This window comes from Clupea harengus, chromosome 19, assembly GCF_900700415.2.
Source record: "Clupea harengus chromosome 19, Ch_v2.0.2, whole genome shotgun sequence".
Lineage (NCBI taxonomy): Eukaryota > Metazoa > Chordata > Actinopteri > Clupeiformes > Clupeidae > Clupea > Clupea harengus.
In genome coordinates this window covers 17,134,354-17,156,853 of record NC_045170.1, presented here as the reverse complement: position 1 = coordinate 17,156,853, position 22,500 = coordinate 17,134,354, and the positions used below count along the sequence as shown (strand labels likewise).

The window sequence follows — 22,500 nt, the reverse complement described above, 5'->3', positions numbered from 1 at the left end:
AGGCCCTCACTCAATCTCTCCCTCTTTCTATCTCCGTCTCCCCCCCATGTCCTTTCATCCTCTTCCCTCACTCCATGCCTCTGTCCTTTCCTCTCCTCTGATGTGTCTGGGTGCTGAGTACGCCCCTCAGGCTCAGAGCGAAAGTGAGAGTGAGTGAGAGAGAGAGAGAGAGAGAGCGAGAGAATGAGAGAGAGAGCGAGACAGTGAGAGAGAGTGTGTGAGTATGAGAGAGAGTGAGAGAGAGTGACAGTGAGAGAGAGTGAGAGTGAGAGGGAGAGGGAGAGAGAGACAGTGAGAGAGAGAGTGAGAGTGAGAGAGAGAGAGAGAGGGAGGAGAGCGACCCCTGGGTGGGAGCTGCTGGCTGATGGATGATAAGAGAGGAGGGACGGATGCTGCTCCATCACCCTTCATCAGGACAGGCCGTCAGAAGAACAGACGGAAGGAAGAGAGAGAAAGAGAGGAAGAGAGAGAGAGAGAGAGATGGAGAGAGAGAGAGAGAGAGAAAGGGCAAAAAGAGAAGAGGGATGGATTCTGCTGCTCCATCAGCCTTCATCAGGACCGGCCGTCAGAAGACAGGAGTGGGGCGGCAGCAGAGAGAAGGAAAGACACGGAGGGCAAAAGAGATGACCAGAGAGGAGAGAAGAGGAGAGGAAGAGAAAAGAGGTGGGCTAGAGAGGGGAGGAGGAGAGAGGAGGGCCAAGAAAGAAGAGGGTATGTGTGATGAGAGAGTGAGAGGCTGAGGAGGAGAGTGAGAATGAGGGGTGAGGAAGAGAGGGCACAGGAAAGTGAAAGAATGATTAACAGCTAATAAACAGGAAAAGGGCAAGGAGGAAAGCAGCAAAGAGACAAAGACACACACACACACACACACACACACACACAAAAAAATCAACAAAATTTCTCTACCTCACCTCCTGTTTTTCACAGACACAAACAAGCAGCCAAGCACACAGAGACAAAAGAGAGACACACACACACTCACACCAACACACACAGACACCCATGACATGCACACATACAGAACATCCACAAAAACCTACACTTAGATCTTCTAAACACACACACACCCACATGCACACGCACACACATACACTCTCACACATAAGTCTTCTTGTTGATGACAGTGCTAGGCGGCTGTGGCCTCTCTTCTCTCCCTCTCATTAGACCCTGCTGCTGAAGGCATCCTGACAGAGGAGCTACAGCAGAGGCAGAACCAGAGACAGGCCGCTCTCTCTCTCCGTCTCCCACACCACTGAGCCTTGCCTGGGGGGGAACCAGCCCCACTGCCCCCCGAACACACTCGCTCATCCCTGTTGAGCACTGTGTAATGAAGTGTATGTGTGTGTGAGAGTGAGTTTGAAAGTGTGTGTGTGTGTGTGTGTGTGAGAGAGTGAGAGTGAGAGTGAGTTTGAAAGTGTGTGTGTGTGAGAGAGAAAAGTACGTTTGAAAGCGTGAGTGTGTGTGTGTGTGTGTGTGTGTGTTGGGCACGCATAGAAGTGTGTGTGTACGTGTTGAGCACTGGGAACCGGCCTTATCATCAGGCAGCACACGGCTGTGTGAGAGGGGTCGTGCTGAGCCGCTCTGGGGCTTCACAAGATGATGACTTTAAGCTCATTCTCTCTCCCTCCCTCACTCATTCACTGATTCTTTTCTCTCTCCCCACACACACACACACACACACACACACACACACACACACACACACACACACACACACACACACACACACACACACACACACACACACACACACACACACACACACACACACACACACACACTCCTCTCTAACACATGCAAACACTCTGGTCATCACACCATCACTGTCAGTGATGTGCCTCAGGCAAGAGGAGAAAGAGGCGAGAGAAAGAGAAGGAGGAAGAATAGAGATCCACTCGCTCAAAGAGGAGTACTTTCCATTCCACGCTCCCACATCTTACTAGCATGGGACAGTATCAAGGTATTACGGTATACAGGGGTATTTAGAAAATCCCAAAAGGTATGTATTTTCAATACCGTCAAAAATACTCTATGCTATTTTATACTCTATGCCACGAGCATTATTTTAGTCAACTGTCAGTCTGCCACCACCACTCGCACCACTGTTACCATCATCTCTGTTGTGTTGGTCTCTGCCACCGCAGTGTCATTGGGTCCTCCAGCAAGGTATGCTAAATCTATGGAAGAAGGGCGCTTATTACCTATCTAGTTTTAAAAGTGTCCAAGCAGGCAGCAGATCTAACATCAAAAAGGTGACTATTCCATAATTTTGGACCAACGACAGGACCTTTGATTTAAAATTAGACCAAGGTAAAACCAGTAAAAGCTCCTCGGAGGACCTTAGAAATCCTTGATGGAATGTAAGTGGTCACTGGTCATAAAGGTTAGAAATGTAGGCTGGAGGTAGCCCATTCACGGCCTTAAAAACAAACAATCAAATCTTAAAAATCAACCCTGAACCTTATTTGGAGCCGATGTAGCTCTGCTAAAACTAGTGTAATGTGGTGAAACGTCTTGGTCTTAGTTAAAAGTCTTGCCCCTGCATTTTGGACCCTTTGTAGTTTATGAAGCGACGCTTGCTTTAAACCCAGCAAGACTTGTCTAAGTAGGCTAATTGCGTATTAGACACAGGACATTGTAGGCTAGACAATGTCACACATGCTACAATGACTTCTAGCAGCAGCTCAGCTTATACTTAGTATAGCTTACACATACTGCCACATACCGTATAACCCAGTGAAATGTCAGGAAGGTATGGAAAAATAGATACTGCGCAAACCTACTTATTATACTTTCTCTCTCTCTCTCTCTCTCTCTCTCTCTCTCTCTCTCTCACTCCCTCACTCCCTCCCTCCCTCCCCCTCTCTCTCTCTCCCCCTTCCTTTTTCTCCCTCTCTCTCTCTCTCTCTCTCCCCCTCTCTCTCTGCCTCCAGCCAGGCCTGTACATCAGCCACATGCAAACGTGGCACAGGTTGCAGTGGAAATCCAACACACTATTGCACACACATTAATTTACTCTCACACACACACACACACACACACACACACACACACACACACACACACACACACACACACACACACACACACACACACACACACACACACACACACACAGCCTCAGGGAGGCATGCAGCTGTGTCTGTGACTATGTGGAGACGTTTGAGAGCCAAGCTCTGCAGCCTGTTCCTCGCTTTAAGCCCAGGGGAAGGTAGACTAATGGGGAAGGAGAGAGAGAGAGAAGGATGGAGAAAAAGAGAGTGGGAAAGAGACATATGACAGAGTGTGTGTGTGTGTGTGTGTGTGTGTGTGTGTGTGTGTGTGTGTGTGTGTGTGTGTGTGTCTGTATGTGAGTCTATGTGTGTTTACGCTCATATTATTGCAGGCAACATAGATATGAACAGACATAACAAGTCTGTTTTTTTCGTATCTCAAACACACGCACACACACACGACAACGTCATGCCTGCATGTGGTAGAAAAGAGAAAATGTGTAGGCACGTGTGTGTGTATACATAGCTGTGTTACATAACCATGTCCAAACATATTCAGTATACATGTACTGTATAATAATCTAGGCACATGCATAGACAGTACAACTTCATGTTGGACAACCTTCTATTTTATGGCACCAACTACTTTTTGTCTTTTTCCAGTAGGGCAGTAATTTATAATATGTAAAGGTCAAGCAAAATGAATGAATATATGTATGCTTGGCAGTGACAGGTTATTTCATCATTGCAGTGAAGTAGAGCTTAATCTGGACTACAGAGGGGGAGGTGAAGGAGAAAGCAGGTGTGTGTGTGTGTGTGTGTGTGTGTGTGTGTGTGTGTGTGTGTGTGTGTGTGTGTGTGAGAGAGTGAGAGAGTGAGAGAGAGATAGTGACGATAGTGTGATAGACAGACTTACAATGAAGCCCAGTTTCTTGTAGTCGCGTGTGTACATGGACTTGCGCTTCTCGATGCTGCCGCTGTTGGTGGAGTCACACTCCACGTCGAAGGCGATGCGGCGCAGCTCAAAGATGATGTCCCTCTGAGCCTAGATGGAGAGGGGGAGCAGAAAGGAGGTCAGGGAGGAGTAGAACAGAGGGAAGAAAGGGAGGGATACAGAAAAGAGTACTTTAGAGAAAGCAGGAGAGCGGGAGGCGGCCAATTAGAGTAGAGAGTGAGAGATAAAGCGGTCAAATGAGAAAGTCTTCGTCTTTATATACTACTCTGCACAAGGCTCACTGTCTCAAAGCCCTGGTGCCTGCAGAGGAAGGAGTAAACCAGTGGAACAACAACTAAGAAGCCATTACCATAGCAACATGATAGGAGAGAGAGAGAAACAGGGAAGGAGAGAGAGAGACAAGGAGAGAGAGACAGGAAGAGAAACAGAGATAGAGAGACAGAGAGAAAGAGAGAGAGAGAGAGAAATAGAAAGAGAGAGAGAGAGAGAGAGAGAAAGAAAGAGAGAGAGAGAGAGAGAGAGAGACCTGGTCTTGAGGGTCCATCTTGGTCATCATGCGGTCCTCCAGGAGGTTGAAGGTCAGCACCTGCAGCACGTACAGCTGGTGGGCCATCTCATCATTAATGGGCTTCGTACTCCTGATCACATTCTGTGCAAATGACGGAACACAGTTAGTTTAAGTGTGTGTGTGTGTGTGTGTGTGTGTGTGTGTGTGTGTGTGTGTGTGTGTGTGTGTGTGTGTGTGTGTGTGTGTGTGTGTGTGTGCTCTTGACTAAAGGGCTGAATAAGGGAAATGGCCAAGTGTGTTTTTTATATCCCTTCACAAATATGTGTACAGATGTCATATAGACGGTGGGAGAAACTGGACCGTAGGGAGTGTGTGTGAGTGAGTGACTAAATATGCTACACATGGATGCACACACACTTCACTTCATGTCTACACAAATGACTGCATCCAATTTCAACGTGTGTGTGTGTGTGTGTGTGTTTGTATGTTGTGTGTGTGTGTGTGTGTGTGTGTGTGTGTGTGTGTGTGTTTGTATGTGTTTGTATGTGTGTGTGCATGTGTCCGTTTTTGACTGAAATATGCATTTGTCCACATGGGTTTGTGTGAACGTCATATGGCCAAAAGGACAGGCTGACTGTGTGAGAGAGTTTATCTCCCGTATGAAAGGGTCACATTGGCTGGCATTAAAAGGCTTACATCCATTTGAGGAGGAAGAGAAGAAGCTGAAGAAACAGATGAGAATGCTGAAATGTGACTATGTGTGTGTGTGTGTATATATGTGTGTGTGTGTGTGTGTGTGGGGGGGGGGGGGGGGGGGGGGCAATGCACAGACAGGGGTCAGTGGGATACTCACAGCGAGGATGATTGAGCGCAGCTGTTTCTGTGCAAGAATGTGAGCCATTTCCTAGAGAGAGAGAAGGAGGGAGAGAGAGAAAGAGAGAGAGGGAGAAGGAGGGGGAGAGATAGAGAGGGAGAAAAGGAGAGAGGGTAAGAGAGGAGAGACTATTAGTTACAGACAGGTGTGCATACAGACACACACACACACACACACACACAAACACAAACACACACACACACACACAGTAAAAGCCATCATAAACATCCTCATAACAGTTGTCATCCTCAAGGCAACCTGGTACAGTAATGCAATTCTTAAAGGAACAGACTATCAGCATGCCCGAGGTAATCGCTTTACTGCCGTGACAGGTGACAGTGTGTCCTCTACCCCATGCCGTAGAGAGTCATTTGACCAGGGACGACTTACTGTAAGTGGACAATCAAGGATGTTGACATGCTCATCGAGCTACCGTAACCAGTGCAGCAGGGAGGCAGGAGAGAAAGAAAGCACAATGTGAAACAGGGAGAGGGACAAATAGTGAGTGAGTGAGTGAGTGAGTGGAGAGAGAGAGAAAGATATATATAGAGAAAGAGAACAAGAATGAAAGAGACAGAGAGAGAGAAATATAAAAACAAATAGAGAAACAAAGAACAAATAAAGAAAGAAAAAGATCAACAAAGAAAGAAACAAAAGAAAGGAAGAAGGGAAGACAGAGAGAATGAGAGAAACAGAAAGCACATGAATCAGAGGCAGAGCATTTTGTTAGTGGTGCATTTCTGAGGCGGTCTGTGTCAGCGAAAAAAACCCAAAACACAAAGCAAAAACAAACAAACAAACAAACTAGGGGGGGAAATAAAAAAACACCCTTCATCATGACAGGTCTACTGAGTTGCACTTTTTTGACTCCGCCGTTGTACACGACCTCTGCGGCCCTGGGTCCCAACAGGAGCCCTAGTGGAGCCATGCTGATGTAGCCATCTCCTCCACACACACACACACACACACACACACTCTTAAAATGGGCCAGAAAGAAAACGAAAAAAAACATATGTTCGGGGCCAAGGCGCTTAAAATGCACGTTTAGAAAAAAGAAAAGTGTGAATTGCACTTTTGCAGCGATTTCATTTTAAATCATGCAGATAAGTGCCTGTGGGCCTGAGGCAGAAAGAGAGGGAGAAAGAGACTAAAGGGGAAGGAGAGAGAGACTAAAGGGGAAGTCAGACAAGGCGGTGGAGGGAGGAGGATGGAGGGCGGGGGGGTCAGTTCATCCTCCATAAAAAGAGGAGAGAGAGGAGGAGAGCGATGGAGGGCAACCGGGCTCGTCATTAACTCCCTTAACGGGTCTGGACTTTGTTGGAGGCTCGTGTGTGAGCGTGAAGACCGCGTAATTCCACACTCTGTTGAGCAGAACCGGCTCTGACGTCAGAGAAGATGGCACAGAGAGAGAGATAGAGAGAGAGAGAGGGTCAAACGTGGGGGAATGAGAGTGAAGGAGAGAGAGAGAGAAAGATGAAGAAAGAATGTGTGAGGGAATAAAACAGAAAGCGAGAGGAAAGGAGACAGAGCCTTAGAAGAAGAGTTGGACAAAAATAATCAGGGAGCGTGCATGTGTCTGACACACACACACACACACACACACGCACGCACGCACGCACAAACACACAAACAAACACATGCATACACACACACACACACACACACACACACACACACACACACACACACACAGACAGACAGACAGAGAGACACACACACACACACACACACACACACACACACACACAGAGTACACACATCCCTGCAAAGACAGACAGACCGAAATGGCAATCCATGCAAAAGCATTCCAGTGCAGAGATACGACACAGCATATACGAGGGGCCGCTACAGCAAGCCATTCGCCGAGCTGGCAGTTCAGTCACACCCGAGGCTAAAAATAGCTGGCAGGAGGCTCGGGCCGCATGTTGTGATGCATCGCAATTTCAGCTTCGCTTATGAGACGCATCCTTCATTTTTACTGCAGCCGACGCATCAATTAAGGGGTATGAGTGTTTGTGGGTGAGGGAGTGGGGTGGGGGGGCAGGCGTGGTAGGATGGATTGGGATAGGGTGTGTGTGTGTGTGTGTGTGTGTGTGTGTGTGAGAATGTGTGAGCGAGTCTGGGTACCTGTCTCTTCTCCTCGGGAGCTTTGAGGAACAACGCATTAATCACTGCAATGGTGTACGTCTGGATGTCCTGATCAGGCCTGCAATTAGGAGGACAGGAGGAGAGGTAGGGGAGCGAGAGAGGAAGAGAAGGAGAGCAGAAGTGTGTGAGAGAGGGAGAGACCGCCAGAGAAAGAGGGATGGTTCAATAGACAGATAATGAATTTGTGTATCATAAGTATGCAAGTGCAGATTTGTGAACCAGCACCTTGAAATGTTTTTAAAGAGTCAGGTATGCCAATTAAGTTGGGTATGCCAGTCAGTTATGCCAATTAAGGTGCCATTAACTGAATTTAGGACAGAGAACAATCATGGCCACACTATGTCTACACCAGGACTTTAAAGCTTGACCATTATGATTAACGAGAACAGATTCCCGGTCCCATCTTACCCCTGAAGGTGGGGGATGAGCTGACCAATGGTGATCTCTTGCGCCACCTTCTGGTAGAGGTCCTGGCTGTTGAGCACCATGGACTCCAGGATGGCCAGAGAGCGCTGGAGCACGGCGGCGTCCATGGCCGACTTGCTGACGTATCCGGCGATCTGCGGAAGAGCACGGAGACATTCACTGCATGCTCAGGGCATACGTGCTCAGAAAATGTAATGCACCATCTCAACTGAGTGAGCCAATGACATGGCTTTCTTCAGTGGGGGGTTGAATGACAAGACCAAATACTACATCATAACCACCTGAGAAATAAGAATGTAAATAAACACACACATCGAGATCTCATATATAATTTACAATTTGTATTCTATAAGTGATGAGTCGCCCGTATAAATATGTGTAACAATGACGTCCGGCCAGACGTGTGCTGGACGCGGGTCCAGTGTGGGTCTCTGTCCCCCGAGAGCTCACCTTCTTGATGAAGGCCACGGAGAAGGTGTCCCAGGAGACGATGCCGTGGTCCATGAGCTCAACGAAGGCCGTCAGCGTGAAGGACAACAGGTCTCCGAAGCTGCGAGAGACAACAGACATACAAACAAAGCCAATAGTGTCGTCCCTGCCACTGAGCAAAAACAACAACAACCCCACAGAGGCAAAGCCAAGCGCTGGGGTCGCAGTAGCAGAGAGCGCAGAGACATGGCAACTAGAGAGAGAAAGCAGCACGAGGAAGCCTTGAGCAGAGGCAGGTGAGAGAGAGAGAGAGAGAGAGAGAGAGAGAGAGAGAGAGAGAGAGAAAGCAGCAAGAAGAAGCCTTGAGCAGAGGCAGGTGAGAGAGATAGAGAGAGAGAGAGAGAGAGAGAGAGAGAGAGAGAGAGAGAGAGAGAGAAAGCAGCAAGAAGAAGCCTTGGTGAGAGAGAGAGAGAGAGATAGAGAGAGGAAAAACAGAAGAGAGGGAAGAATAGAGGTGAGAAAGGAATGGAAAGATATATAGAGAGAGAGAAATTATGGAGAAAGTGAGATAAAAAGGGAGAGAAGAGAGAAAAAGACAGAATCCACAGCCAGGGGTTCTAGATGCACTGAGAGGGAAAGGAGAAGGAGGAGGAGGAGGAAGAGAGCGCTCAGTCCTCCAAGAGCAGTAGGGGGCGCCAGGGAGGGCCAGCAGTAGCGAGCGGCGGGACGCAGCCGTAGAGCAGCTGCGCAGACAGAGCAGCTGCGCAGACAGAGCACCCATGCTGTGTTAATGTAGTGACATTAGTGGCGCCATCTCATCACCAGTGGCAGGAGAGGAAGCTGGTTAGTCCCTAATCATCTTCAACAGTCCGAAAAGAAGCTCCTGAAGTCACGCTTCTCTATGGCGCCCTTATGAAGCCCAGTACTTACTAACACAGTTGACATAGTAGCTTATTACCAGTTTATTCAGACCAGGATTTGAATGTTCATTAAAACAAGATGATGAAACAGAACTGAGACCATAGGTCCAAGCACAGCAGTCAGGAACTCAAGGGTATGTGCTGGCGTATGCAGCCATTAAGGCTTTTGATTGACAGGTGTCATGGGGATGCATTTTGAAACGGTGAACGTAACACTTAACAACTATCCTGGTGACCTTGATTTTCTGTTCACACTGCGCTGTAATAATAAGATGTATTCAGGCCTTAAGCAATACATGACAAGAATCCGTGCCACCTTCCAAAACACTACAGCACAGGCAAACAACCATATTTAGGTCTAAAAGACTGTCTGCATGACTGAAGAACAAATGTTTATAATAAAGGGGGGTCACTGCCAGTCAATCAATTGGGGGAAATAAAATAACGTCAAATCTGCAATTCACACAATAAATGTCCATTTACAGGAAACATTAAAAATGTACTGACTGAGGCTGTTTGTGAAAAATGTAATACGTCAAAGACAAATTACATTTCAGCTGTGGTGTGACATGGCTAAATAATATAAAAATGAAAACATGGCACCTATGGGTGAATAAAAGTTATTACTAAAGCGTATCATTAAAAGATGTACAGGACACATGCACAGAAAGCTGTTTGTTCTTGGTTAAAGGCTGGCTAGCAGAAGTAGAAATGTCATGATTCATACTATATTTCTCTTTACTAAATAATATTTTCGTAATTTTTTGTGTTTATTTAATTCCTGGTAACTAGCGATAAATTGAAATGTGCTGAAACTCGAGTCGATGCTTTATCAGGGTTAAATATGGAGCAGTGCTGCCCCCCTGTGGTAGACTGCATCACTGATTCAACAGTGTGGTCAAAAGCCTCTTCCCATGTTTAACTTTCAAAGCATAGATACCACTGGATGGAAACAATTGCCCAAACAAAATCAATATCAAACAAACAAACAAACAAACAAATAAATAAATAAAAAAATAGAAAATAAAAAAAAGACACAAAAACATCGGCAAAACCACTGGATTGATAAGAATTCATAATTCCCCAAAATGATTGTCTATGCTCTGAACTTTTTATGTTAGTTTGGGACATCATTCTAATGAATAAATAAATAAATGAATGAATAAATAAATAAATATAGATAAATATATTAATATGGTTAACATAGGGGTAAAAACATGACACAGCCCGAGAGAGCAGAGGGTTAACGCATACAGTGGCACAGCGCCTTGGCAGTCACATAGAACACAGCAGTTGGAGGACAGTAGTCCACAGACCAACCAAAATGGTGAGTAAAGCTTTTTGCACCTGGCACTGGGCAGTCATGTGATCTGGCTCTCGACCAATGAGAACTTGTTGATGAGCCAATGGCCTGTCGGTAGTGCTAGGCACAATGTGAAGAGGACCTCTTGAAAAACTGAGCAATGTTTTAGAAGTGGGCATCCTCTTTGACCTTTACAAAGCGGGAGCAAGTGCTGCTCTGGTACTTAGTAAGAGAGACAGGAAAACTCTTTGGTTGGATGAGTTGAGTGGATTGTTATTTGTTTACAAAAAGATCGAAGTGAAGTGCAGGCCAATGGTTCACCTCAAAAAGCACACAATTGCTACAAAACCCCCTCATCACAGAATAAAAACGGACCAGAGCTTCAAGAGGCACCAAAGGCTGTTCTCTGAGAGTTCACAACAAACAGCTTCAAAAAGCGTTCTGCTGGCTTGGGTTTTGTGCTCGATCAGATTGTTTTGATGCGAACGTGATTCGTTTACAGCTCTAAAGAACATGAATATCATGCAAAAATCGTCAAACGATCTTTATCTTGGCTATCAGAGAACAGAGTTGGTGCAATCTTAAATGTGAGTATGCTGACCCCTTAATCTGGATGCAAACAGGTGTGCAGTATGTTTTTAAATGCCCATTACCGCATGCAAAGGTCAGGAAAATGACGAAAAAACTGACAACTTTGTTAAATGGATGGTGACCCAGGGGGAACAGGGCGAGATCAAGATCAGTAACCCAATTTCTGTCACCGTGTTTGTTTGTTTGATTTCCCAAACGGTCTGAGGACAGGGACCAGAGCCAGGTCATGCAGACTCGGTCAGGTGATTAGAGAAGAGTTGTAGAAGAGGGGGGGGGGGGGGGGGTTATCCAGCTGAGACGGAGGGGGGAGGAGAGGGGGGGAGGATGGGGCTTACCAGGGCTTCATTATCTTCTGTAGTTTCTGATATCGTCTGCAAAGATTTAAAAACTTTGACGTCAGGGAGAAAACATAATCAACCAACAAAAGGACTTGCGCGCACACACACACACAAACACACACACACACAGAACTGAAGCCACTGACATTTGCCTGGATTTCCAAACAGTGTCTCTTTCCAAACCATGAGATGCCTCTGACATTCACTTGTGAAACACCTGAACAGTGAATGCATCGTTTCACCAAAACGAAACACAAAATGCAGGCGATGCAAACGAGAGAAGAGAGATACCAGAGAATACCAGAAAGCACTGTAAACAGACTCTTAACAGACGCACCAAGCATGCAAAGCAGAGTACCTACAGAAAGGGACCAATCATTATTAACGATACGCTTACCATGGATACCGCCCTCTACTGGCAAAAGTTAGAACTCACATCATTGCAATATCGCACTCGCCAGCAAACTCATGACAGTAATGCACTTTCATAGGGAAAAAAAATACAATTTACAAACATACATCACAATAGTAAAAAAAAGACACAATATTGTAAAGGTGAATAGGAGAAAGGAGGTGAAAGACTCGTGACAGGGCTCTCTCACTTTCAAATGGTTCAGCAGCGAGGCGTCGGATCTGATTTCAAAAACTTAAAACCAATTTGTACCGTTATTTAAGGGGCGCCAGTGCTGATCCAATGCATTGCACAGCATTCTTCCATCGTGGTTATCATGTCTGGGGCTGTGAGTGTGGTGGCCAGTAGATGGCGATGATCCCCTTCCATCCCCACGCTAGCTGTCTCTGCTGCAAGTCTCAGTGCCACAAGATGTTCTGGGCAGAGGCATGAGAGCAGGCTACCCTCAAGAGTGCCGTCATGCCTAAAGCCTCTTATTATGGTCAATGGCTGGCTGGAATTTCTTTCTCGGTGTGTGTGTGCGTGTGTGCGTGTGTGCTCATGTTTCTGTGACTGTGTGTGGGTTTGTGAAGAGTCTTTTCATTCCGAAATGAACCAACATTGCACGCACGCGCACACACACACATACACTTCGATGAGGCTGTGAACTTTAACAGAACTACATGAACTGCTCTCAGACACGGGAGGATTTTTCAGAGGATCACTAAGGCAACGGAATAATAACCTGACCAACCCTGAGCTCCAGAGCTCTCCTCCATACCCCAGCTCATGTCACGTGTACTGAGGGGGGGTTCGGAGAGAGAGAGGGAAAGGGGTCGGCAATAACCTTGCAGAGAGAGGGACCGGGAGGGGGGATTCGCCTCGGCTAACGGCTAGCTCTGAGGGAACCACAAATAAACAAGCAGCTAGAGATAAACAACCAGCAGTCAGGCTGGAGCTTTCAGCAATCAGGAGAGGAAAAAACACACAGACACACACACACACGGCCTGAGCAAACCCTGCCAATCACTGCGCTGGGGGACGGATGGGGCCAGAGGAGGACTAATTAGGCTGGTATGTTGCAGAGATGTGCCCTCGTCTGCGGTGCGCACACACACACACACTAAGCTACCCACTGGCTGCAGGGTACGCAGGGATGGTGAGGAGAGACTGTGCTCTGTGATATTCATTTGTCTTTCAGAGACGCAGAGCGGCTCTTTAAAAAGGAATGACTGCCTGAACACACCTCTCTATCCATGCCTTTATCTCTGTGCTAGTGCTCTCTCTCTCTCTCTCTCTCTCTCTCTCTCTCTCTCTCTCTCTCTCTCTCTCTCTCTCTCTCTCTCTCCTCTATGAATCTCTTTCAAACCTCTCCCTCTCTCCCTCTCTCCCTCCGTGCTCAGAGAGCATGTGCACCCCCGCAGGTCTCTCCCCGGCAGCGCGGTGGAGAAAAGCTCCAGCTCAGCAGAAGCGTCTGCCCTCGCGGTAACCTTGGAGCGAGGCACACTGGCGCAGTCTCTGGAAGAGTGGAAGGGGAGCGAGGGGGGAAAAACACGAACCGATGTTCGATCAAATGTAAATGTGTTGACGGGGGAAGAATTTGGAACCACTGCGGGGCAGAAAAAATTAGATGAAAAAAAAAAAGAAAAAAAAGGAGGTGGAGATCGCCTCAGTAATGACCCAAGGTGGCCTCTTAAAACAAGGCTGTTCAGTATGCCCACTTATACCCACGTCATCAAATGAACCCCTTTATTTACGCGTATCGGGTACACAAGTGTTGCCTGGCACTGGAAACGTCCTTGATCAGGTTTTGCTGGGGTTTATTTCCGAGGCCTCCTTGAGATGAAGGGGTGCTGTGCAATGCCAAGGACGGCGAACAATCCGGCTCGTTTTGAAAACGCCTGGCTGCTGCTGAAGCTCTGACTCAACACACTCAAGAACTGAAGGCCACCGAGAGACACACAGAGCCTCTTCACAAAAAACACCTCCACTCGCTCCGGAACGCAGAGAGGAGATGAAAGAAGAGAGATAGAGAGAGAGAGAGGAGGATGGGTGATGAGAAAAAAAAGGAATGAAGGGATGAGGAGGAGGAGGAAGAGGAGCTTACTCTGTGCCACTCTCCACCATCTGCGTGAGCAGGGAGATGCCGTCCAGATTGATGAACTCCTGGGCGAAGGTGACGTCACGCGAGGAGCTGGCCAGGTCCTTCAGGGCCTCCAGCTTGGCGTCCATGCTGGACGACTGGATGCGTTCGTGCAGCTCCAGCGCCGTCGTGGCCTGGCGTCCCGGGGGTCAAGGGTCGTTGAGGAGACGGAGGAGGAGACATGGAGTCCAAGAGGGTTGGTGCAAATGTGAAAAAAATTATTAGTAAGATACGCATTTCAATTATTTATAAACTTTCACACTTTCAACAGCCCATACACTGAGCGAGAGAGGATACCTCATGAAAGAAACATGCCAAAGAATTGTAAAGAAAGTGAATTGCAAACCCACCAAAACCTCACAAGACATAAACACTGAGGGCTAAAGCCTCACCCTAATGTCAAAAGCCACATCACAGGCCAGCGCAGCACACAAACATGCGCTGCTGGTAGCGGCGACTTGCTTGGCCAAGCTCACACCCACCATACACATAGACTCTTTTCACTGGGTTTGGGCGCTGGGGAGTTAGCGTGTCGACCATGTCGGCTCTGGCTGGAAACCCAAACTGTGATATGCTGGCGGGGTGCTTGGTATGATTGATGTTCTGCCCTAGAAGCTAACCTGCCAACAGAAACGACTACAACAACTATTGACAATGGCTACCGCGAGACACGGAACCGCCGAGAGAGGCACATTGCCAGGGCAGTCTGTGCCATTCACATACGCTGAGGCTGAAACATTTAATATTTAATATTTTATTTTATTTAATATTTAGTGGCTGTAATACGTGCTCCTTTTGAATTTTAATGCTACACAAGACAACTCCATGTCTGAGGATGCTATGGATCAGCGTGTTGACCGATTTCATAAATAGGAGTTGACGGCTCAATGCAGTGTAAGGCACGCTGGTTAGGAGTCGTTTACAAAACACAAGCATCTCTTCACCGGAACATTCCGCTTTGTCACATCAAAGCCGAAACGAGGCAATGTGTTTGTATAAATATCGTACACAAGAGCACTGATTACACGCGTTTAAAGGCCACAAAGAGTGTGAAGGCTCTTCAATTGATGCGAGGATGGCTTCAGAATTCAGTGTGGCGCTTGAAGGTTTAGTCGCTCAGTCTTCCTCCGGCGGTGCCTTGTTTAGCAAGAATTTCCATACCAGCTGACACTTGTTCCACTGCTCTACGTTGGGGAAGGCTATCACCTCATATCTGAAGGATTACGTGAGGGCAAGAGAGAGAGGAGACAGAGAGACAGAGAGAGACAGGAGGTATGGCCCAGAGGATTTAGACATGAGAGGAAGAGAAAAGATAAAGGAGGGGGAGGGGGAGGGGGGTTCTCAACTCCACACATGTCCTCAAACTACCCAGAACAGAAAACGAGGAACAGGAAAGGAAGAGAGAGAGATAGAGAGAGAAGGAGAGAGAGAGATAAAAAGCGGGAGGGAGGGAGGGAGAGAAAAACAGAGGGAGAGAGGAGAGAGAGAGATAAAGGCGCATGCTACTCACGGGGGATTTGGTCAGTCGCAGGATGGAGCCGTTCTTGATGTCATTGCGATTCTGAGGAAAGAGAGAAAACGAGGAACAGGAAAGGAAGAGAGAGAGAGAGAGAGAGAGAGAGAGAGAGGGGGAAACACAGGAGCCATTTGTTTTTGACGCTAGTTGTATTTCTGATCCAACAGAACAAGACTGTGCCTCTGCCTCTACAAAGAGAGGAGGCAAGAGCTCTGAATGTAAAGATATATGAGGGGAGGTGTCGCTACCTTCTCTGTGATGTAGAAGTTTGTGGAGTCTGCATTTTGCAGGGCGTAGTTTTCATAGTTCTGCACTGACCATCTGTGAAACGGGCCACAAGGGAAACACGATGTCAGCAGCAGTCCACAATTTTACACACACACACACACACACACACACACACACACACACACACACACACACACACACACACACACACACACACACACACACACACACACACTCCTTGAAGCAGTAAGATTGAGAAATATATGTAAACATAAATAAATACATGGTTTTTGAAGACTTACCCCTCGCACACTTCTTTAATGATGGCCGAGAGTGGCTTTTTCTGTGGGAAATGAACAAGCTTAATTCATTCATTCATTCATTAATGTCCAACATGCTAAACATTAACTTAATGAGTACCTGAACCTCAAGGGGTTTGGCGAGTAGGACTGGCCTGCATCTAAACTACAGCATGGCCAAGTAGGCCAACTCACTTATATTCACATATATCTGGAGACAAAAAGTGACAGGACACAAGCTGCAACTGCAGCTCTGCGAGTCTATGTGTATGTGTGTGTGTGTGTGTGTGTGTGTGTGTATGTGTCTATGTATGTGTGTGTGTGTGTGTGTGTTCATGGAGGTGGGTGGTCGCTAGCAGGGACATGTGTGAGAGTGGGGACTGTGGATGAGGCTAGTGGCTGTAAGCATAGACTTCCAGACCAGTTACATTCAGTTGGCTACAACATTGAACACACACATACATGCACACACACACACCTCTGCAGGAGTGCACCAACTACACACAAGTGTCACAAGGACTTCCTGCTGAAACAGCGCACACACACACACACACACACACACACACACACACTCCACAACTGGCTCAGTTCAAGTCAAAGGGCCATCGGGTTTGCGATACCAGGCAGCGTCCCTGGCCCGCTAGCAGAAGCCGAAAGCTGGGTTTGTCACTTGGCTTCGACCGCCTTAGAACTGCGCCTATGCCAACAGCTGCAGGAGCTCCACACCGTCTTTCCCCGTTCGCGTGTTAAGGAGCTAAATGTTTGCCTGCGGACCTCCGAGGCACCGGTGACATTTGAGAACGGAGCCAGGGAATGGGAATGGAGTTGGGCGGGAAAAAAAGTTGGGGGAGTAAAAAAAAAAAAAAATGAAAGAGCGTGTGTATAAGTAACAGTGCACTTCAGCAGGGGGTGTAATTTATGCAGAGTTATTCGCGAGTGGGGCTCGCGGAGGAAGATTCTTTCATGCGTTGTGAGGCCGACTTGAGCGGACATATGCCACTGGTGAGGTGAGGTGGGGTGGGGGGTGGGGTGGGGGGGCGGTGATGGTAGCAGAGCTACACGACGTGGAACCAGGATTAAGAGAGGAGGGAGGCAGCGGTGCTGTCACATTACACGAAGGGGCACAAACATGCCGAGCTGCGCAGAAATAAACACACACACACACACACACACACACACACACACACACACACACACACACAAAACCCCAACAGGATCGAGAAAGCCGCATCTGGAGCCGCCAACCCAATTAAGAGAAAGAAACTGCGCATGCATACACATGAGCTGTGGCAGTGAGCTGGCAGTATGGAAGAGCAATTTGTTCAAATTAAATTTCGTTTTGGGCGGGTATGGGTGTGTGTGAGAGTGTGTGTGTGTGTGTGTGTGTGAGTGTGTGTCGACCCCATATTGATTTGCTTGTACCCACTCTCTATCCCCTCATCTCATTAGTGATGTTCCTGTGCACTTTTGCTCGGGCGACGGGCGACTCCGATAAAACTACTCTCATCTGCAGCTACAAAGCTCCGACATCAAAGCCGCTCAGGTTCGGGCGCTGATGAAATGGACGTCTTCCGCTGTGTTGTACTAACGCTTCAAGTTAGCGTGGCTAACGTCGCCGCCGCCGTCTCGTCTGATGTCGGGAGACTGGTGACCTACCAATTCCTTCTCCCACCCACTTCTCCAATCCCACCGCTACCTAAAACACTCATGAAGGCTGGTAACCTTCAAAGGCTGGTAAAGTTAGACTGATTTGAGATCTACCATACGTGAGCGTTTTGTTCTAGCCTGCGGAGCAAAGGATCAAAGACTGCCCTCTAGGGAGGCATCTCGATCCTTACTACTTCAGCCATAAGTATTGCACTCCACCAAGGCATACATCCCTGATCTATACATCAACATCTATATGATATCATCCTTGATTTACAATCATACATATGCAGACAGTACCACTCCAGGACAATTCCTAAGTGTTAGTCCAGGTCTGAGGGAACAGGTATTCCTTGCTTGTTGTCGGTTCAGAGGGCCTGGGCACTCACCTGGTCGATCTCCATGAGTTTGGGGAAGGCCCCTGGCCACTCGATGGCCACCTTCACGATGTCCGCAGGTGGCGGCATGACTGCGGCGGGCGGGGGAGGGAGGGCGGGCCCTCAGGTGACCTCAGCAACCAAGGCGGAGCCTCTAACTGCTATGGCGACACGGGGGTGGAGTCTCTCACTGCTGCTCGACACGCATCCAAGCCTAGAATGAAGCAGAGGTAAATACAGTTACAGGACGTCCAGGAGATTGAGGTGGGACTCAGAGAGTTGAGCTAAAGTGGAGGTCTGAAAGAATTGCAAATCAGAATTAAGGATCAGTTAATTATTGACAATAATCAATAATCCAATTAATCTTATATTCATTTGTATTTGTTGCTTTTAATTGGACTTAGGTTAAAATGTAAGGGTTTCTGGTTGAATGTCCTGCTATATGTGTATTCCTCATGCCCCCACCCCCATGAATACAGGCCTCTGAGACATTTGCTAATCAACAATTTCCCCTGTGAAACCAACAGTGTGAAACTTCCTGTCTCAGAGGTAGCAGACTGATACATATTCATGGTGGGTCAGAGCTATGGATTGACACCCCTTAAGCTATGTAGGATATTTAAACTGAGACTGTTTCAATGTCTAATCAGAGATATAGGGGAATCTTTTGAGTGAAGCCTCCCTCTCTCCATTGATGCATCATTGCAAGAATAAAAGTCTGTTTCCTGATTGAGCATTCTCAGACTGAGTCTCTCCACCAAACTTTTTGGTACTAAAAAAAAATACCATCAGGTCACACAAAATAAAATCAACAATACAGCTGCACTCTCAAGCTCTCTTGTGTTTTCAAACCAAGCTGCACAGTTACAAGAGTTACAGGAGACGGGTTTGATTCAGCCACCTGTGCTGAAGTGGTCGATGATTGAAACGTTGGTGACATTTGAGCTAATCAAATCTAATCAAGTCTGATGCTATTTGTTTGTCTCCCACTTAGAGAGCCACGAGAGTGTTTTTAAACGCACACACTGGATGGACACCTAGAGAGAGAGAACACTTGTGTGATAGATTTACATCAAGGACTGCACCCCTTCAGTCGACCGTATTTAAAGAGGGAAGCGATACTGCTACACAGCCGAGCTCTTATGTGTTATCAAACCGAGCCTGGCGTTGTGTAAATAAAAATAAAGACAGCCTCGGAGCCGACGTGTGCGGCTGACAGAGTTCCCCTCTTTAGACACAGGGTTACAGCCACAATTAACACAGCACAGACGCTTCAGCAAGCTTAAATTTAGAGACGCCTGACATTGTGCCACGGAGACTTTATATCAGCGTGTCCACACCACCTGCTAGCAACGCGGGGAACATCTGCTTCCACAAGAACTGGAAAAGGCGAAACAAGCATTAAAATCTGAAAGGCTGAAAGGCGCAAAGAGAATGTAAGACCTTCATGCTGGCAAGGCCAGGCTGGTGACTGGAGCACAGTGACAAGAGTTTTTCTCCTTCACTAACAACATGGCAGAGAGCTGAAGGTGGAGGTCTGTCTGGCTAAGAGCTGGAGGTGGTGTTTATCAAATCATTACTGTCCTCTGGTTGCTGATGGCAGCTTCTCCAAGACATCCCATTACAGGCATGCCAGACTGGCTTAACCACACACACACACACACACACACAGTACCCACCCACAGGCAGACTCACCAAATATTCTTTCTGCTTCAGAATCCACTGTGACCTGGTGCTTTACCACTTTAGAGTGACACAATTACGCCTCTGTACATATTTAACCCACTCGGCTAGCGTGAGGAGGAAGAGGAGGAGGAGGAGGAGGAGAGGATGGCAGAGAGGAGAGAAAAATAAATAAGTGAAAAATTCCAAACGCTGCCTAAATTATTCAATGCAACAGCCTGTCCGGGTGGCTGGGATCAGACCTACTCCTGCTGTGTAAACCCCACTGCATTTTTAATCGGCCTTCCATGATGCAGTGCCCCCTCTCCCCCCCAAACACACACACACACACACACTTCCCCACCCCTCACCTCCCACCCCTGCGGAGAAGACGTGGTCCAGTCCAAGAGCGAGCCGCTGTGCCGCGGTGTGCCGTGCCGTGTCATCCCCTTGTCCGCACGCCTCTGACTCATCTCCCCATCATCTGCACACGCTTGCTTGCGTGCGTGCACACACACACACACACACACACACACACACACAAGCCCCAGTCAGTTACCATGGCGGCCAGCACATCAATAGTCACGCTGTCGTCGTGGAGTTTTTTTCTTTTTCTGGCTTGTTTGGTTTTTTTCAGTCACCACTCAAGTCATGCTTTAAATATTTCTCCTTGACTGGGTGTGTTTGTGTGTGTGTTCGTTTGGATCATGTTTATGTATTCATTCTGTGCTTTTCAGAAAATGGCAGCTGGCTTCCCAGATTCTTCAAAAATACACACACACACACACAGAGGGTGAAGCCCTGAGTAGGTGATGCTGCACTAAACTACCACTCAGCCATATGTTCATAATGACAGCCTGAGAGAGAGAGAGAGAGAGAGAGAGAGAGAGAGAGAGAGAGAGAGAGAGAGAGAAAGAGGGAGAGTGAGAGAGAGAGAGAGGAAGAAAGAGAGAGAAAGAAAGAAAGAAAAACTGAAAAGGCTAAAATCATTCACAAACATTAAAGGGCGTGCAGCTGTCTGTTCAATGGTGAATCTCCAGACAGTTTTTTTCCACTGGCCTCCCCCTCCTCCTCCTCGGCGTTTGTTTTCTGTTCTCAGTTTCAAGGAAAAGCCAAATGAGAGAGGGATGGATGGAGGGAGGAGAAAAAAAAAAGAAAAAAAGAATGCCAGTCAGAAATAGAACCTGCACTGTCCTGACCAGCACAAGATGCCCTTTCTGCTGCGGGGAAGATGAGCCTGCTATGTCCTCCTCTCTCCATCCGCGTCTTTTCGTCTCCCTCTCTCTCTTTCTCCTTCTTTCTCTCCGTTTACCCTCTCATCACTCACTTCACTCGCACACACTCCCTCCCTCTTCTCCCCAATGCACACTAAACACTGGTTTAGAATAACATCTCTGCCACACGCGGCTCTGACCTTTTCTCCCCCCGCAGCCAGTGAGTGTGTGTGTGTGTGTGTGTGTGTGTGTGTGTGTGTGTGTGTGTGTGTGTGTGTGTGTGTGTGTGTGTGTGTGTGTGTGGAGAAGAGGACCTGCTGGGGGAGGCTTTGGGGATTTGAAGGGTGGGGGAGAGTTGTGGAAACACTGTCAGCCACATGGAGCCAATGACAACATCACGTCCCTGTGAGGGGGCATTTACACTGTCAGCGAGAGAAGAGAGGAAGAGAGGGAGAGAGGAAGAGAGGGAGAGAGAGAGAGAGAGAGATGGAGAGGGAGGGAGAGAGAGAGAGAGAGAGTGTATGAGGGAGTCTTAAGACCTTGGTGTTGTCGTAAGGTCTTGAACCAAAGGGTGGGGCGCCCAAAACACACACACACACTCAAAAGAAAGCTGAAACACTCCCTACCAGGCAAACACCCAGAGATTATGGCCCTTTGACCTGCTGCTGCTGGGTGAACTCTGTTGACATCTCCACAGCCGAAGGTAGGGATGGGCCTCGCAGCGCGAACCTGTTCAGGAGGCGACTCCTCTCACGCAGATCCACCGCATCGCTAAAAGCCCACAACAAAGGGACTTTATGCAGCCCTATTCATCTCGTTTCCTAGTCTTTTACGATGACATTGCAACCCAAATGGACAAACCCCTCTCGTATAGTGTTCTTCGAGCTCCGGTGCAACAACAGAGCGCCAAGCCTGACTAGGACATGAGCAGAGCTCTGACGGATGACGATTAATGACAGCACATTAAAGTTTAATGTGAGCTGTGAGCCGACTCGGGTGTAAGTATCTAATGGCTGTAATGTATGTATAGATCAGTCTGCAGTTTTCCTCAGAGGCTGGGTTGAGGGGGGGGGGATGGGGGGTTGGAGTTAGAGTTGGAGCATGCATGGGGAGGGAGGGGTGTGTGTGTGTGTGTGTGTGTGTGTGTGTGTGTGTGGGGCGGGGGGGGGGGGATTTGAGCACGAAGAGTCTTGGCTCCTGAGCTTATTGATTTCCTCTCTGGAGCCGGCCTCAGTGACCCAACACACAGCACTGCTACTGCTGGGGCTGTGCAGAAGTCAATCTCCTGGACAGAACTGACACGCTGTCTGGAACAGTGTGTCCATATGTGTGTATATGTGGGGGGGGGGTAGCTACACTGACTGAGAGCAGTGTGTGTGTGTGTGTGTGTGTGTGAGTGCATGGTTTAGCTACACTGCCTGACAGCCGTTTGTGGGTGTGTGGTTTAGCTACACTTTCTGAAAGCAGTGTGCGTGTGTGTGTCTCATTTGTGCCTTGAAAATGTATACTCAAAAAGCATGTTTGTGTGTGTGTGTGTG

General features: G+C 47.8%; 1 protein-coding gene across 2 annotated transcripts in view; it reads right to left on the bottom strand.

The window, feature by feature from the left end:
- The window catches only part of elmo1 (engulfment and cell motility 1 (ced-12 homolog, C. elegans)), a 95,858-nt gene that overhangs the window by 50,619 nt on the left and 22,739 nt on the right, over positions 1-22,500 (bottom strand). For both annotated transcript variants that reach the window (XM_031586579.2, XM_031586580.2), the window contains exons 2-13: positions 18,099-18,300; positions 16,066-16,106; positions 15,784-15,856; positions 15,530-15,580; positions 13,984-14,153; positions 11,483-11,518; positions 8,355-8,454; positions 7,887-8,038; positions 7,458-7,536; positions 5,310-5,360; positions 4,475-4,597; positions 3,910-4,038 (exon numbers count right to left, since the gene is read on the bottom strand). In XM_031586579.2, the coding sequence (XP_031442439.1) occupies positions 3,910-4,038; positions 4,475-4,597; positions 5,310-5,360; positions 7,458-7,536; positions 7,887-8,038; positions 8,355-8,454; positions 11,483-11,518; positions 13,984-14,153; positions 15,530-15,580; positions 15,784-15,856; positions 16,066-16,106; positions 18,099-18,176 (1,083 nt within the window). In that variant the 5' untranslated portion in view covers positions 18,177-18,300. The remainder of the gene's footprint in view (positions 1-3,909; positions 4,039-4,474; positions 4,598-5,309; positions 5,361-7,457; positions 7,537-7,886; positions 8,039-8,354; positions 8,455-11,482; positions 11,519-13,983; positions 14,154-15,529; positions 15,581-15,783; positions 15,857-16,065; positions 16,107-18,098; positions 18,301-22,500) is intronic.